Raw genomic sequence first — 18,777 nt, 5'->3', positions numbered from 1 at the left:
AGTTCTGACCTGCATTCCTGCTCTGGTCCCGGCAAAAGCAACACACACAGAGAACCCTTTGTTTCCTCCCGCCTCCAGCTTTGAAAGTATCTTGTCTCCTCATTGGTCATTTTGGTCAGGTGCCAGCGAGGTTATCCTAGCTTCTTAACCCTTTACAGGTGAAAGGGTTTTTCCTCTGGCCAGGAGGGATTTAAAGGTGTTTACCCTTCCTTTTATATTTATGACATGCCCCCCAAATCACAGATAGGGTGAAACGCTGGCTGGGATTTCTTCCTGGAACTCTAGGAGAAAACAGAGTTAATAAGACACATGCATCTCTAAATATACTACCAAGTATATAAAGACTAACAATAATTTTCACATCTCAAGGACGATTTTACCCAGTTGATTCTGGGAAACTTTCATGGGAGAGTGCATCAGCCACTTTGTTAGAAGCTCCTGAGGTATATTGTATGTCTAAATCAAAATCTTGGAGAGCTAACCTCCATTGAATAAGTTTTTTGTTATTTCCCTTCACAGTATGAAGCCACTGTAGCGCAGCATGGTCAATTTGCAGGTGGAAACGCCATCTCCAAACGTATGGGCATAGCTTTTCCGGAGCGTAGACAATGGCGTAACATTCTTTTTCACTGACTGACCAGTTGCTTTCCCTCTCAGACTGCTTCTTGCTGAAAAACATTACAGGGTGGAATTCTTGATCCGGTCCTTCCTGCATTAAAACTGCTCCCACACCACGCTTGAATGCATCTGTGGTTACTAGGAATGGTTTGTCAAAGTCTGGGGCCCTTAGCAGGGCCCTTAGCAGGGTCAGACATGAGTGTCGCTTTAAGCTGGTTAAAGGCCTTCTGACATTCTTTGGTCCACTGAATGGCATTTGGCTGTTTCTTTTTGGTTAGGTCTGTCAGTGGGGCGGCGATTTGGCTGTATTGTGGTACAAATCGCCTGTAATATCTGGCCAAGCTTAAGAAGGATTGGACCTGTTTCTTTGACTTTGGGACAGGCCACTTTTGGATAGCATCCACTTTGGCCTGTAGGGGGTTGATAGTTCCTTGACCCACCTGTTGTCCAAGGTAAGTCACTCTGTTTAGGTCTATTTGACACTTCTTAGTCCTGCCTCCCTTATGCGCTCGAAGACTTTTTGTAGATGTTCCAGGTGATCTGCCCAGGAATCCGAAAATATGGCCACATCGTCAAGGTAGGTGACTGCATATTCTCTCAATCCTGCTAGGAGATCATTTACAAGTCTTTGGAAGGTGGCGGGTGCATTCTGCAGCCCGAAAAGGAGTACATTAAATTCATACAGCCTGACGTGTGGTGAAGGCTGACCTTTCCTTGGCAGATTTATCTGCCAGTACCCCTTGGTTAAGTCCAAGGTAGAGATGAACTGGGCCCGTCCCAGTTTCTCTAAGAGTTCATCTGTGCGTGGCATTGGATAGTTGTCTGGGCGAATTACAGCATTTAGCTTATGGTAGTCCACGCAGAAACGTATCTCCCCATCTGGTTTGGGAACTAGAACCACTGGAGATGCCCATGCACTGCCAGAGGGGCGGATTACCCCCATCTGTAGCATATCCTGGATCTCCCGTTCTATAGCAGTTTTAGCTTGAGGAGACACCCGGTAAGGTTGGACTTTAATTGGGTGAGCATTACCTGTGTCAATGGAGTGATATGCCTGTTCGGTCAGTCCTGGGGTAGCTGAGAACGTCGGCTGGTAGCTAGTGCACAGCTCCTTGATCTGCTGTCGCTGCATACGCCCGAGGGTCATGGAGAGGTTCATCTCTTCCACGCCACCAGCACTTTTCCCTTTGTAGTGTACACCTTCAGGCCACTCAGCGTCATCTCCTCCCGGGGCTGTAAACTGACAAACCTTTAATTCTCTGGAATAAAAGGGCTTTAGAGAATGAATATGGTACACCTTAGGCTTTTGGTTGGAGGTGGGGAATGCTATGAGCTCCCAGGCGCTCCTGGACTGTGAATGGCCCTTCCCACGATGCTTCCATTTTATGGGCCTGGAGAGCCTTTAAGACCATGACGTGGTCCCCTACTTTGAAGGAACGCTCTCTGGCATGTTTATCATACCAGGCTTTTTGCTCTTTTTGAGCATCCTGTAGGTATTCTTTAATGAGGGCTAAAGAGGTTTGGAGGGTGTTTCGTAGGTTGGTTACAAAGTCCAGAATGTTAGTTCCTGGAGAAGGTGTAAACCCCTCCCATTGCTGCTTCACCAATTGTAATGGCCCCTTAACCTCATGGCCATATACAAGTTCAAATGGTGAAAACACTAAACTGGGATGTGGTACAGTTGTGTAGGCAAAGAGCAACTGCTGCAACACTAGGTCCCAATCATTGGAGTGCTCATTTATGAATTTACATATCATGGCCCCCAAAGTCCCATTAAATTTCTCCACCAGGCTATTTGTTTGATGATGGTAAGGGGTGGCAACCAGGTGATTCACCCCATGAGCTTCCCAAAGTTTTCCATAGTTCCTGCCAGGAAATTAGTTCCTGCATCTGTGAGGATGTCGGAGGGCCAACCTACCCTGGCAAAAATGTCTGTTAGTGCCTGGCACACACTTTTAGCCCTGGTGTTGCTTAGAGCTACTGCTTCCAGCCATCGGGTGGCAAAATCCATGAAAGTCAGTATGTACTGCTTTCCTCTGGGTGTCTTTTTCGGAAAAGGACCCAGAATATCCACAGCTACTTGCTGAAAGGGAACCTCAATTATGGGGAGTGGCTGGAGAGGGGCTTTGACCTGGTCTTGGGTTTTCCCACTCTTTGGCACACCTCACAAAGACTGGACATAGGTAGAAACATCCTTGCCCATTCCCTCCCAGTGGAGTGACCTCCCCAAATGGTCCTTGGTCCTGTTCACCCCAGCATGGCCACTACAGGGATCGTGGGCTAAGCTCAAGAGCTTGACCTGGTACTTAGTTGAAATTACCAACTGTCTCTGAGGATGCCAATCTTCCTGGTGTCCACCAGAAAGAGTTTCCTTGTATAAAAGACCTCTTTCTACAACAAACTGGATCGATTAGAAGAGCTGAGAAGTGGTGGGTTGCTCCGTGCTGCTGTCCACGCTCTCTGGAGGCTTTCATCTGCTTCCTGTTCGGTCTGGAACTGGAGACATCAGTTACTCATTGGATTGTGGATATGCTTGGTCCCTCTGGAAGCGATGTAGGGGATGGGGCTGTTTCCGTTGACTGTGAATCGCTCTCTGCTGGTGCTCTATGTTGGGCTTCAGGCTCCGGCTGAGCTTCTTATGTAGAGTTATCAGCTGCTGCTGGTTCAGGTTTGGTGGGACCCTCTGGTGTTGGGGTTGCAAGTACGGGATTCAGTGCTGGCAATGGTTCTGGTGCTGGTTGCTCCACCAGTTTTGGTTCTGGGGCTGGATCCATTACTGCTATTGCAGACGTTGGCATGGGGACCGGTTCCATCACCTCTGACCGGGTCCTGGTAGAAGTTTCCGGAACAGAGCTAGGTGTAACAGCTTGCTTAGCCTGGCTGCGGGTGACCATTTCCACCCTCTTGGCTAGCTTCACATCATTGGCAAAGTCTTCCCCCAACAGCATGGGGATGGGATAATCATCATAGACTGCAAAAGTTCACGTTCCTGACCAGCCCTTGTACTGGACAGGCAACTTGGCTGTAGGCAAATTGAAAGAGTTGGACTTGAAGGGTTGATTTGTCACTTGGATCTCTGGGTCGATTACATTGGGGTCCACTAAAGAAACATGGATAGCAGACACTTGTGCTCCCGTGTCCCTCCATGCGGTGACCTTCTTCCCGCCCACACTCACAGTTTCCCTCTGCTCTGAGGGAATCTGGGAGGTATCTGGGCCTGAGGACCTCTGGTGTGAATACAATGCAATGAACTGTAATCTGTTGGGGTTCTTGGGGCAGTTGGCCTTTACATGCTCCAGCTCGTTACGTTTAAAACATCATCCAGCTGACGGATCACTGGGACGAGGTGGGTTGCTGGAGAACGGTGTGGCAGGACGATAAGGTATCTGGAGTATTCCTTGGTGTGTAGTTGGGGCCTTGGGCTGCCCCCAGTAGTTGGGTGTGGTCTGAGGGTGTCTCTTCTTGTATCCGCTCCAACTGCGACCAGGGTTGTTCCTCTCTTCTCCCTCCACCCGTTTTGTTCCGGCTTGCCCCACCTCTCTGGCGGTCTGAGACTGCTAGTATGATCAGCATAAGAAGCAAGACTTTCTGTTGAGTCCATTTCCTTATCCCATAAACACTGTTTTATTTCCTCCTTGGACATATTCAGGAATTGCTCCTAAGCTATCAAATCATACGTTCCATCAAAGCTAGTGACACCCCTTCCTTGGACCCATTTATCTAACAGATCCTTCATCTGGTTTAGATAAGCCACATTACTTAGTCCAGGCCCTCTCTTAAAGGTTCGAAATTTTACTCTGTACGTTTGAGATGTAATTTGAAATTGCTTTAAAACCAAATCCTTGAACTTATTATAGTCAGAAGCCAATAGGCATCTTATTGAATATGTCCAGAGCTCTTCCAGTTAATTTTGCGATCAGTGTGGTCATCTTGTGAGCTTCAGGAATTTTATGGAGAGTGCACAGTCTCTCAAAGGTGAGAAAATATTCAGCAATATCACTGGATTCATCATACTGTGGACATAGTCGCTCCCATTTATGGATTGTTGGGGAAGGATGGTTAGGGTTATCCAGTAGATTCCGCTCAGCCTTTGCCTTCTCTATCTCCAGTGCATGCTTCCTCTCTTTTTTCCTTCTCCTCCTCAGCATGTTTCTTCTCTTTTTCCTTCTCCGCCTCCGCATGCTTCCTCTCCTCCTCAGCATGCTTCCTCTCTTTTTTCCTTTTCCTCCATTTATTTTTCCCTTGCCTCCATAGCTCTCCTGTGGGCAGCCTCCCTTTCCTCCTCAGCATGCTTCCATTCTTTTTCCTTTGTCTCCATAGCTCTCCTGTGGGCAGCCTCTTTGGCTGTTTCTGCTTTGGGCTCTGTCATGTTTGCCTCTCTGTTTTTAACTAACTTTACACCCAAGAGTTAGAAATAAAACAAACAACCAAACAAGAAAAACTTGGCTTGTCAAAAAAAAAATAGGTTGTGCTGTAACCGGATACCGATGTTCTCTGATAGTGATTGTCAGCCTACAGAAAAATCCTTTAAAAAAACAAAACAAAAAAACACCTCTGTCTCCAGGCAAATAGACAGAAAAAGCCTCTAGCTCCTCTTAGCTAAAAAAACAACCCACCTCCTCAGATCTGTGAAGACTTGTGAATATCCCTGCAGGAGGTTAACTACCCTGCCTTTAGGTAGAGAAAACTCCAGCTCACAAAAGACTATTCCCTTTTGTCTCTGCTCTGGCCCCCAAGCAGAGACAAAAAAAACTCTAACTGCTTTCAGCTTAAAACCTGCTTTCCAGCAGCCCAAAGGAAAAAAAAATTCCCTTTTTAAAATCTGTTCTTCTGGTTCAAAAAATCTCAAAATGATTTCAAGTTTAATCCCACTGCTCTGCCACCATGTCATGGTTCCTTCCCCACTCTGAACTCTAGGGTACAGATGTGGGGACCTGCATGAAAAACTCCCTAAGCTTATTTTTACCAGCTTAGGTTAAAACTTCCCCAAGGTACAAACTATTTTACCTTTTTGTCCCTGGACTTTATTGCTGCCACCACCAAGCATCTAGCAAATATAACAGGGAAAGAGCCCACTTGGAAACGTCTTTCCCCCCAAAATCCCCCCACGCCCTACACTCCCTTTCCTGAGGAAGGCTTGATAAAAATCCTCACCAATTTCAATAGGTGAACGCAGACCCAACCCCTTGGAACTTAAGAACAATGAAAAAACAATCAGGTTCTTAAAAGAAGAATTTTATTTAAAGAAAAAGTAAAAGAATCACCTCTGTAAAATCAGGATGGTAAATACCTTACAGGGTAATCAGATTCAAAACATGGAGAATCCCTCTAGGCTAAACCTTAAGTTACAAAAAGACACAAAAATGGGAATATACATTCCATTCAGCACAGATTGTTTTGTTTAATACCAAATGCATCCGATGAAGTGAGCTGTAGCTCACGAAAGCTTATGCTCTAATAAATTTGTTAGTCTCTAAGGTGCCACGGGTACTCCTTTTCTTTTTGTTTTGTTTAAATGGCTGATAAAATAAGTTAACGCATATCTAACTAGATTGCTTACTGACTTTTTACAGGAGTTCTGACCTGCATTCCTGCTCTGGTCCCGGCAAAAGCAACACACAGAAAGAGAGAACCCTTTGTTTCCCCCGCCTCCAGCTTTGAAAGTATCTTGTCTCCTCATTGGTCATTTTGGTCAGGTGCCAGCAAGTGCCAGTGTCTTAGCTTCTTAACCCTTTACAAGTGAAAGTGTTTTTCCTCTGGCCAGGAGGGATTTAAAGGTGTTTACCCTTCCCTTTATATTTATGACAACCCTGGACTACTTTCTCAGTGACAGGCATTCCACCTTCCTCCCTTCCTGAAGAGATGTTGTCTTCAGCTGCAATGCAGGAGCCGGTCTCAACCTCCTCCACACTTGGAAGCATGCTGCTTTCACCCGCTGCAGAGGAATCAAAGAGACTTTCTCCCTTTTCCTCCAGCAGTTCCTGGGACTTTACTCTTTCCCTCTGGGATCCCACCATAATATTCCTTCTTGCTGCAAGCAAACACCTTAACAGCTTGAGCTATACGGAAAAAATCATTCCCACTAATTATGTGAACCAACCAAGAGACCTTCCTTTAGCCCCACAGTCGAAACACTTTCCAAATTTTCCCAAGCCAATGAATTCTAGCTAGTAGCATAGGGAATCTGGTTCCACCCTGTGACGTTACTGACATAATCTGGGACCGTATAGATCATTGTTGCAATCAAGGTCTTGTAGTGGCACCAAATCTTGTATAAAGGGGGTCAAATGAGGTGTCTTAGACAAGGTTATAGTTTGCTGGTTATGATTATGCTATCTGTATATGTGTATCATTTTTGTATTTAAAGATATAAGTATTGGCTCCATACTGTCTGTATTACAAATTTATGCTATGCTTCTGGGTGACACCCTAGACAAATTGGTGTCAGCTTGTCTAGCCTGCTTGATGGCCCATTAAGGACCATCAGCTATACAATTGACCCACTGAGAGAAGGCAGATGCCCTGTGACTCAGCAAGGTATGCAGGGACATGCCTATGGATAGAACTCTGAGGTTTTTCCATCCCATGTGATGGTCAGCTTGTCTTTGGGACAAAGAAAGAAAGACCACATGGCAAGAGAATATAAAAAGCTGCTGCAGCTCCTCCATCTTGTCTTCAATTCTGCTTCATACCTCTGGAGGGACTTTTCTCCACTGAAGCTTTGAACCAAGGACTGAAAAACCCATCCCAGCTGTGGATGTACTCCAGAGACTTGATTTGAACCTGGAGTTTATTCTGTCACTGCTACAAGCCTGAACCAAGAACTTTGCCATTACTGTATGTAATTGATTCCATTTAACCTGTTCTAGTTCTCATCTATATCTTTTTCCTTTTATGAATAAACCTTTAGATTTTAGATTCTAAAGGATTGGCAATAGCGTGATTTGTGGGAAAGATCTGATTTGTACATAGACCTGGGTCTGGGGCTTGGTCCTTTGGGATCGAGAGAACCTTTTTTCTTTTACTGGAGTATTGCTTGTCATAACTATTTGTCCCCATAACGAGTGGCACTGGTGGTGATACTGGGAAACTGGAGTGTCTAAGGGAATTGCTTGTGTGACTTGTGGTTAGCCAGTGGGGTAAAACAAAGTCTTCTCTGTTTGGCTGGTTTGGTTCACCTTGGTGTGCATAGAAACCCCAGCCTCGGGCTGTAACTGCCCTGCTTTAAGCAATTTGTCCTGAATTGGCACTCTCAGTTGGGTCCTACCAGAACCAGCATCATTACACACCCACATCTACAATTTCTGCTAGTTGACCAGGTAATACATTGGTGTTTAGTGATACACTCTGATTAACCAGAGAAATCTGTGCCCCTGTATGCTTCCACCCTAAATATTCCATGTCATTAATTCTGACAACATTAATGTGCTCCATGTCTGATTCTGCAGAGGCTAGTCTCACAAAACCAATATGATAAATCTCAGGTGCCTGAAAGATTCCTGTGTTGAGAAGCATTAACTATTTGTTGCCTGCTTCCTCCCAGCACAAGGCATTTATTCCTCAGGTGATCAGTAGAATTACAAAAAGAAAAGGAGTACTTGTGGCACCTTAGAGACTAACGAATTTAGCCGTATAGAGTGGAAATCTGTCTAAATTGGTTAGTCTCTAAGGTGCCACAAGTACTCCTTTTCTTTTTGCGAATACAGACTAACACGGCTGCTACTCTGAAACCAGTAGAATTACAGTGATTGCACCTTTTGGGCTCTTCTGGTTTCACAGGAGATTTGAGATGGGGTTTAAAGGAATGATTTTGTGGAGGTGAGTGCCCAACCTCCCAGCCACCCTCCTTTTTTCCAGGGATAAAATAGTAACACTGCTTTCTACAAAGTTTTTAATCCCCTCTTCCTATGGTTTACTCTCAACAGATGCCTGGGTCTTCTCAAAGGCAACAGCTAGAGATGCCATCTCATCCACAGTTTTCACATTTTTGTCCCATAGACACTGTTTCACTTCATCTTTACATATGCTTAGGACGTGCTCCTAAGCAACAAGGTCAAACATTTCTTCAAAGCTTTCAACCCCTTTTCCCCCTCACCCATTTTCCCATCAGATCTTTCATGCTGTTTACATATTCCCCATTACTTATACCAGCATTTCTCTTAAGATTCCTAAATTTTACCCTATATGTTCCAGGGGTAATCTGGAACTGTTTCTTTGAATTTACAATAATTTAAAGCATCCTGAGCTTGCACTTCATTGAATATATTCAGTGTTTTACCAGTTAACTTTGAAAGCAAAGAGGGGATTTTCTTGTCCTCTGGAATCTCTTTAATCACACACAGCCTCTCGAAGGTAGTAAAATATTCTGTAACATTGTCTGTCTCTTTGTATGCAGGACACAATTGTTCCCATTTATGGATTTTTGGAGAGGTGGGAATCAGTGATGAGGAAGGGTTCTGGTTCTCCAGTAAGGCCAGTTGGTGTCTCTTCTCTTTTTTACCTTTTCTCAGCTGATTTGGCTTGCAGTTTTAAGGCCCGCTGATGTACTAACTCTTCAGCTTGATTCTGAGTCACTATTTTCCGTTTCCTTAGCTCCAAGATTTGCTGATGTACCTTCTCTCACCTGCAGTCTGAACAGCTCTAACTGTGCAACGTGGACTGTGGGACTGCTGAGTCCTCCAAACCCAGCAGCCTGGGTTGTCTCTCAGAGTGTGATGTTAATATTAAACTGCAAGCCTCGGACAGGCACTGCACTTACACAGCCATCCACAGGCAGGGACACATCCAACTGAGTTACATGAATGATCTCCCAGCCAGTCATGAACCAGCAATGAAGAGGCCCCAGCCAATTTCCCCCCAACTCCCTAGCCTTGCATCCCAGAACTGTACTATCTTGCACTGGTCAGAAGCCTAGCCAGCATAAGCTTATTACCTCGTTCACCACTCCCTCAGTGTTGAATGGATTTACACTAGCCTTTGTAGTCTGAGCTGAGATTTCCCAAGCACTTCACCCAAAACCACATTGTTTTAGGTAAAATATAAAATCAATTTATTAAATACAGAAGAATAGATTTTAAGTGATTATAAGTAGCAGGCATAGAGATCAGAGTGAGTTGTCACACTGATTTACCTAAAAAGGTGTGTATGGCTATTCCAGGGTTAGCTAGTTAAATTATATGTATATAACCAATGAATACATCATATCCAGACTTTAACCTATTACTCTGTTATGAAATTCTGATTTGATTTAGAGTGAATATACTGAAATAACCACATATATTTAATTCTATTTCAGACCATTCTAGATGGATCGCAGACAGCATGTTGGTTGCTCATGACAACTACCTATGATTACAGCAATACAGTTGGTAGCTCATCTTGCTGAAAATTGTAAACCATGTCAGCAATCCTTGGAGAAAGGAAATCCTATGCATTCACATTCTATGATTTTTCAAGCAAAGATTAACTTGCAGGACAACATAAGTTTAATACAGCAAAAATGGACTTCAGAAGCACTTTAAGGATTCCAATCTTCATTCCTTGTACTGGAATGGGAATGACAGGATGGCCTCCAGTATTCAAGAAACATTACAAAGCCTTCAGATTTGAAATTAATCATATATAGAGACATTAATAATGTGATGGATTTTATATCTAATCAAAGTTCATTCATCATATTGATGGATAGAATTGTTTAACCATCAAATAGTGATATTTCTAAAAAGATATATTTATTGATTGTTTATGTAATGTCTGTTGATAAAAAGATGCATATTATGAAAACTTTAAATATAGTTTCATTGGAAAGAGCCATTGTAATTGTTTGGTAACATTCAAGGTTCTATGCTGCAGTCCGTATTCATGCAGAACTCCTTGTGAATGGGAATTTCATATGAGTGAAGTCTACGGAAACCAACCTTTAATTAAACAAGATCTTTGTTTTGAAAATCTCATATTGTTGATTGGAGTTAGGATATCTTTTTTAAAATGGTAAGAGACAGGGGTCTGATACTGCTCCCACTACAGTAAGTGAGAGTTTTGTCACCAACTACAGTTGGATCACGATCAGGCCTCAAGTTTTAGGAGGCATCTGAAAATTCAACTGTAATATGTTTGGGCACATCTGTTTGCACACATTAAACTCCCTTTGCCTATACAAAATAAGTAATTGCACAGATAATTGCCTGTTTTTCATGTGCAAATGGATGCACAGACAATATTTCTGGAGACCGGCTACAACTTTTGCCTTAAACTGGTGAGCTAAACTACAGTTAAATATAACAACTTTATTATTAAATATTGGTATTCCTGAACACTGTTTCCTTTGATGATGGAAGTCTACCAGCCATCCCAACACATACAATAATCCAACCAGTATTAAAGAAACCATCACTTGATGGTAGCGACTTCACCGACTACTGCCCATTGTCTAACCTCTTTTTCTAACTAAACTGATTGAGAAAATAGAAGAATACCTGATCCCTCTCAGGCCACTGCATGTTAAAAAGACAGCATTTGATGCATAGGTGCTCTCTGCTCTTCTTGCCAACAGACAAAGGAAATACCCAGACCTTACTACAGCATTTAATACCATTGATTATCATGTAACAGTTGCAGATGTGAAGAAAATGCCCTGAAATGGCTCAAGTCTTTTTTTAGACTAAACCCCAAGGCTTATTATGGCTTCTTCATCTCAAAAGATGTCACCCGCAGAGTCCACTCAAGGCTCAGTCTTCCCGTTTCATTAAACATCTGTATGAAGTTGTTGGGAGAAGTTGTGAAATATGGGTTTAGGTGCCAGTACACCATGAACATTCAGCTCCACTTTTTAAAAAAAAATCATAAACAGCATAATCTCCCAGAATTCTCAATGCCTCACCAAAATTAGCACCTGCAGGAAGAGCAATTGGCTAAAACTGAATCTGGGCAAGGCTGAGGTGATGCTAATAGGAAAAGGGAAATGCCACTGTAAGGACATCTGCCCTCAAATTAAGTTAGACCACTGCTTTGGGATCCTTTTGGATCCAATTTTATTGATGTCAAATAGCCATAAAAACAAAAATGCTCTTTTTTTATCTGTGACTGACTGTGACGCTATCGATCAGTTTTACACCTGTCAATGGAGATCCCTGCATTATTGACCTCCAGATTTTATTATTGCAACTCATATCTAGGAACAAAGCTACACATTCTGAAAAAACTTCAACCGCTATAAAAGGCAGCAACCCATGTACTTAGCAACAGGTCATGGTGAGAATGTTGGCCAGGCACTCCACTCTCTGAACTGGTTTTCAACTGAATGCAGAGTTTGATTCAAGATCTATCCGGATAGCTAGATCCTGTTCTTTGGAGAGTTTTGACTATCTCAAAGATTTGCAGCCATGACTTCCCACAACAACTATGTTCTTTTACAACCACAAAACAGTCAACAAAGGAAGGCTCAGGAGTGAGATATAGAACTTTCATAGAAGCTGGCCCAAGACATGTTCCCAGAAGATCTACAAATGCAGTGAAGTTTGTGATCATTCAGAATTAAATGAATAACCTATCTCTTGTGAGTTTGCTTTCTGCCCCCTGAAAGTCTACACACCCACATGCGCGCACACACTTAATAACTAATTGAGCTACATCTCCTTTGAACTGGGAAGGAAAAAAGAGGTGTTGTTTCTATTTTTAAATACTTTGGAGGTGTTCAGATATAATGGTGATAGGGGCCATATAAATACATAGGTAGAATTAAAAACATATTCATGGCGTAAGTTTTTTTTTAATGTTGACATCTTTTTACATTAAATTATTTGTGCTATTTTAGTATTGTTGCAATACATAGCTTTTAAAAGCTAACATATATTACTATGAATACTTTAACTCAGTATTGAGAAAGTATTTGAGTTTATTGCAGCAAATAATAAAACAATATTATAGTCAAACATTTACTGATAACTTGCATTTTCAGTCTAACTAGATGTCGTCTTCTGTGTCCCAACTATAGCTCTAAATAAAAAAATAATAATTTTTGAAAAAAAGGAAAGCTGTCCCTTTTATTTTTATTATTCAGGGTCAATAGGGGCCAACTTATTTCAGTTCTGAAAAAAGTCAGTGCATAGCTTGTGCAGACAAAACTTCCTTTGAAGCCAATGAAAGATTTGAACATACAGGGAATGCAGAAGCAGACCCTTAATCATTAAGTTAATCATTAACTCAGTTACAATTTTCAAAAGAAGCTGGAAGCTAACATTTCCTGGAAAAAGAACAAATATATGAGTAGTCAACATTAAAGATTATCTGCTTCTGATAGATTGATAGGCAATCTGATAAAAATTGTTTGATGGACAGCGTGGCCCAAGTGATTAGTAATGGAATTTAGAGCCTTTCACCTTCAAGTCAGCAGGCTAAATCCATGCCTCATTCTTGTTACCATTTTATGTCTTTCAGTGACCTATTTAAAATGAGTTTATAGTTCAGTTCACGTCCTAGTGAACAGGAGTCCACATCACCAAACCACCATCGCATTAGTCACTAATTTTTCACTGCTACTGGCAAGCTATGCAGAGTGGCCAATGACTGAAACCATTTGGGGACTGAATCCCCTTTCCCCTTGAGGTAGTTTTTCTGTGACTTAAAATTGAGGCATGTTGGCAGGGAAGTTTGGGAAAGTTTGGACTGCTACTCCCTCTCCTGTACCAGTTCTCTTGCTAAAAATGCAGCCTTCAGAGCTATGTTATCTTTCACAAACACTACAGTCACTTGAAAAATTAACTGCAACTATTTCAATGTATCTATATTACTTTTAATTTTGTAGTCAGTGAAGTTAATCGACCTTCGTGCTGAAGACGTTTCCCTTGTATAAGCATAGATTGTCAAGGAGAGAAAATGGACCTGGGCTCTGAGGAAGTTAATTAAACTAAACTAAGACTTGCTCCAGGGGAAATTTGGACTGGAAACGTGCCATCTCTCTGAGGCCTTCATGCTCTCAATATTTTTTTCTTCATATTAAAAGTTTTGGCCTTCTGCACGCTCTTTGTTGTTTGACTAAGCAACCTTCTTTGGAATCTGTGAAGTAACCTCTGTGGGCCAACTTCTGCCCTGATTTTCAACTCATGTAGCCACACTGACTTCACTGGAACTACATGAAATGTAAATCAGGACAGAATTTGGCCACAAGAACTCAATTCCTATCTATGCCAATTAGTGGGGACAGAGCATAGGACTCTGCTTTCTAGGCAGGGGTTTCTAATGTGAGTCTGGAGCTTCTTCAAGATTATTATGGTAGTAAATTGAAAAATGTCTGTGGTTTGAATGACCTTGAATACTGCAGTAATAGAAATAGGATGAAATGTAATAGTTCAGGATGCAATATCATGCATGTAGGGATTAAACAAGAATTTTTGCTATAAGCTTGAGATGTTTTAGTTGGAAATGACAGAGCGGGAGAAAGACCTGTGTGTATTGGTCAATCACCAGATGACTACAAGCTGCCAATGTTATGTGGCTGCAAAAAAGCCTAATGCAATCCTAAAATGGATCAGATGAGGTATTTCCAGTAGAGATGTGGAAGTGTTATTACCATTATAGGCACTGGTGAGACCTCATCTGGAACACTGTGTACAGTTCTGGTCCCCCTTGTTTAAGAAAATGAACTGGAACTGGAACAGGTGCAGAGAAGGGCTACTAGGATGATCAGAGGAATGGAGAACCAACCTTATAGATTCATAGATACTAAGGTCAGAAGGGACCACTCTGATCATCTAGTCCGACCTCCTGCACAGCGCAGGCCACAGAATGTCACCCACCCACTCCTATGAAAAACCTCACCCATGTCTGAGCTATTGAAGTCCTCAAATCATGGTTCAAAACTTCAAGGAGCAGAGAAGCCTCCCTCCAGTCAACCATGCCCCATGCTACAGAGGAAGGCAAAAAAACCTCCAGGGCCTCTCCAATCTGCCCTGGAGGAAAACTCCCTCCCGACCCCAAACATGGCAATCAGCCAAACCCTGAGCACATGGGCAAGATTCACCAGCCAGATACCAGGAAAGAGTTTTCTATAGTAAATCAGATCCCATCCATCTAATATCCCATCTCAGGGGATTTGGCCTATTTACCCTGAATATTTAAAGATCAATTACTTACCAAAATCCCATTATCGCATCATACCATCTCCTCCATAAACTTATCGAGTAGAATCTTAAAACCAGATAGATCTTTTGCCCCCACTGCTTCCCTTGGAAGGCTATTCCAAAACTTCACTCCTCTGATGGTTAAAAACCTTCGTCTGATTTCAAGTCTAAACTTCCTGGTGGCCAGTTTATGCCCATTTGTTCTTGTGTCCACATTGGTGCTGAGCTTAAATAATTCCTCTCCCTCTCCTATATTTATCCCTCTGATATATTTATAGAGAGCAATCATATCTCCCCTCAACCTTCTTTTAGTTAGGCTAAACAAGCCCAGCTCCTTAAGTCTCCTTTCATAAGACAAGTTTTCCATTCCTCGGATCATCCTAGTAGCCCTTCTCTGTACCTGCTCCAGTTTGAATTCATCCTTTTTAAACATGGGAGACCAGAACTGCACACAGTATTCTAGGTGAGGTCTCACCAGTGCCTTGTATAACGGTACTAAAACCTCCTTATCCCTACTGGAAATGCCTCTCCTGATGCATCCCAAAACCGCATTAGCTTTTTTCACAGCCATATCACATTGGCAGCTCATAGTCATCCTATGATCAACCAATACTCCAAGGTCCTTCTCCTCTTCCGTTACTTCTAATTGATGCGTCCCCAACTTATAGCTAAAATTCTTGTTATTAATCCCTAAATGCATAACCTTACACTTCTCACTATTAAATTTCATCCTATTACTATTACTCCAGTTTACAAGGTCATCCAGATCCTCCTGTATAATATCCCGATCCTTCTCCGAATTGGCAATACCTCCCAGCTTTGTATCATCTGCAAACTTTATTAGCACACTCCCACTTTTTGTGCCAAGGTCAGTAACAAAAAGATTAAATAAGATTGGTCCCAAAACCGATCCCTGAGGAACTCCACTGGTAACCTCCCTCCAACCTGACAGTTCGCCTTTCAGTAGGACCCGTTGCAGTCTCCCCTTTAACCAATTCCTTATCCACCTTCTGATGTTCATATTGATCCCCATCTTCTCCAATTTAACTAATAATTCCCCATGTGGCACGGTATCAAATGCCTTACTGAAATCTAGGTAAATTAGATCCACTGCATTTCCTTTATCTAAAAAATCTGTTACTTTTTCAAAAAAGGAGATTAGATTGGTTTGGCACGATCTACCTTTTGTAAAACCATGTTGTATTTTGTCCCATTTACCATTGACTTCAACGTCCTTAACTAATTTCTCCTTCAAAATTTTTTCCAGGACCTTGCATACTACAGATGTCAAACTAACTGGCCTGTAGTTACCCGGATCACTTTTTTTTCCTTTCTTAAAAATAGGAACTATATTAGCAATTCTCCAATCATTCGGTACTATTCCTGAGTTTACAGATTCATTAAAATTTCTTGCTAATGGGCTTGCAATTTCAGGTGCCAATTCCTTTAATATTCTTGGATGAAGATTATCTGGGCCCCCCGATTTAGTCCCATTAAGCTGTTTCAGTTTCGCTTCTACCTCTGATATGGTAATATCTACCTCTATATCCTCCTTCCCATTTGTCATGCTACCATTATCCCCAAGATCCTCTTTAGCCTTATTAAAGACTGAGGCAAAGTATTTGTTTAGATATTGGGCCATGCCTAGATTATCTTTAACCTCCGCTCCATCCTCAGTTTTAAGCGGCCCCACTTCTTCCTTCTTAGTTTTCTTCTTATTTATATGGCTATAGAATCTTTTACTATTGGTTTTAATTCCCTTTGCAAGGTCCAACTCTACTCGACTTTTAGCCTCTCTCACTTTATCTCTACATGTTCTGACCTCAATTAGGTAGCTTTCCTTGCTGATCCCTCCCATCTTCCACTCCCTGTATGCTTTCTGTTTCTTCATAATCACCTCTCTAAGATGCTTGCTCATCCAGCTTGGTCTACAACTCCTTCCTATGAATTTTTTCCCCTTTCTTGGGATACAGGCTTCCGATAGCTTCTGCAGTTTTGATTTAAAGTAATCCCAGGCCTCCTCTACCTTTAGATCCATAAGTTCTTCAGTCCAATCCACTTCCCTAACTAATTTCCTTAATTTTTGAAAGTCAGCCCTTTTGAAATCAAAAACCCTAGTTGCAGATTTATTTTTGTTAATCCTTCCATTTAGTTTGAACTGAATTAGCTCATGATCACTTGAGCCAAGATTGTCCCCTACAACCATTTCTTCTATGAGGTCCTCGCTACTCACCAAAATTAAATCTAAAATGGCATCCCCTCTAGTCGGTTCAGCAACTACTTGATGAAGGAATCTATCAGCTATCGCATCTAGGAAAATCTGAGCCCTATTATTATTACTAGTACTGGTCCTCCAGTCTATATCTGGGAAGTTAAAGTCTCCCATGATCACGCAGTTTCCATTAGTATTTACTTGATTAAGGACATTAAAAAGGGCTCTATCCATATCCAAATTAGATCCCGGAGGTCTATAGCACACCCCAAGCACTATCGTAGGAGAGGCTTTACTAGTTTTCTTCCCCAATGTAATTATTGCCCAGACGGACTCTGTCTTATCCATTGCATCGCTTCTTATTTCTTTACATTCTAACTCATCATTGATATACAATGCTACTCCCCCTTTACCTTTGTTTCTGTCTTTCCTAAACAGCACATACCCTTCAATACCTGTAGTCCAGTCATGACTACTATTCCACCATGTTTCTGTTATCCCTATAATATCTGGTTTCACTTCCTGCACCAGTAGCTCTAGTTCCTCCATTTTGTTACCTAGACTCCTCGCATTGGTGTACAAACATCTTAATTTTTGCTGTTTGGCCTTGCTCACATTTTGTACCCTATTAGGCACAGTCATTCTACAGTCAGTATAACCTATTAGACTAGTATCCACACCGCCCTCGCTCCTTATATACATTCTCCTACCCACGGCTGTATCCTTTCTTACTTCATCTTCTTCCCTCTCAATGCTAAAATCTGGCGTGGAGATTTTCTGGACATCTCCCATCCATCTCCCCCCAATACCTAGTTTAAAGCTCTCTTTATCAGTTGTGCCAGCCTCGATCCTAGAAGTCTATTTCCTTCCCTACTCAGATGAAGTTCATCCCGAGAGAACTGACCTCTGTCCGTGAATGCCTCCCAGTGGCCATACATCCCAAAGCCCTCCTTATAGCACCACTGCCTAAGCCATCTGTTGACAGTCATAATCTTGTCAGACCTTTGTTGCCCTTCTCTAAGAACAGGAAGGATCCCGCTAAAGATCACCTGAGCCTCAATTTCCTTAAGTGTCTTCCCCAGCCTAGCATAGTCTCCCTTGATACTTTCCAGCGAGAATCTGGCTTTATCATTTGTTCCCACATGAAGGATAATTAGGGGATTCTTTCCTGCTCCCTTGAGGATCCTTTTCAACCTCAGGTCTACATCCCGTATCTTAGCACCCGGAAGACAGCACACCCTTCTATTCTCAGGATCAGCTCTAGTTACAGGCCTGTCTATTCTTCTCAATAAAGAGTCCCCGATCACATAGACCTGCCTTTTCCTGGTGACAGTGCTATTCTCCAGTCTCTCCCCTCTTCCCTCTGGCTGCAAGTTCTTTCCATTCCTATTTTCCCTTACAATCTTCTTCAACCCATCCTGTATCCTCCTGGGGCTCATATTTGGTGTAGTCTCCCTTGACTCTTCCCCTTTTTCTATAGGGCTAGCCTCTCTTCTCTTCTTCCTTACCCTTCCACCTTCAAGTACCTGCTGAGCCCCTTCTTCATTTTCCAACTCTGCAAACCTGTTCCTAAGCTCTATTTCTCCTTCACTAGCCCGTCTTTTTCTCTGCCTGGTTCTTTGAGTCACATGTTTCCACTGACCACTTTCCTCATCCAGTCTCTCCTCAAAATTCCCCAGCCCTGGTTCCATCTGTGAGTCTGAGCTTTTCCCTTCAGATACCTCATATCTTTGCTCCATCATCTGCTCAAACCCCTTCCTAAACTCAACCAGACTTTCCACCTGCATCTCCAAACCTCGGATCTTTTCCTCCATCAGCTCTATCAGACGG

At 42.4% G+C, this 18,777-nt stretch overlaps 1 protein-coding gene across 3 annotated transcripts in view; it reads left to right on the top strand.

The window, feature by feature from the left end:
* RANBP3L (RAN binding protein 3 like) overlaps positions 1–10,561 on the top strand; it is an 89,088-nt gene extending 78,527 nt beyond the window's left edge. For all 3 annotated transcript variants that reach the window (XM_043514940.1, XM_043514941.1, XM_038403398.2), the window contains exon 16: positions 9,914–10,561. In XM_043514940.1, coding sequence (XP_043370875.1) covers positions 9,914–9,969 — 56 coding nt within the window. In that variant the 3' untranslated portion in view covers positions 9,970–10,561. The remainder of the gene's footprint in view (positions 1–9,913) is intronic.
* Positions 10,562–18,777: the final 8,216 nt, after the last annotated feature.

This window comes from Dermochelys coriacea, chromosome 5 (genome assembly GCF_009764565.3).
Source record: "Dermochelys coriacea isolate rDerCor1 chromosome 5, rDerCor1.pri.v4, whole genome shotgun sequence".
Classification (NCBI taxonomy): domain Eukaryota; kingdom Metazoa; phylum Chordata; order Testudines; family Dermochelyidae; genus Dermochelys; species Dermochelys coriacea.
Note: the sequence above shows the minus strand (reverse complement) of the source record. Positions and strands in the feature narration are given on the sequence as shown.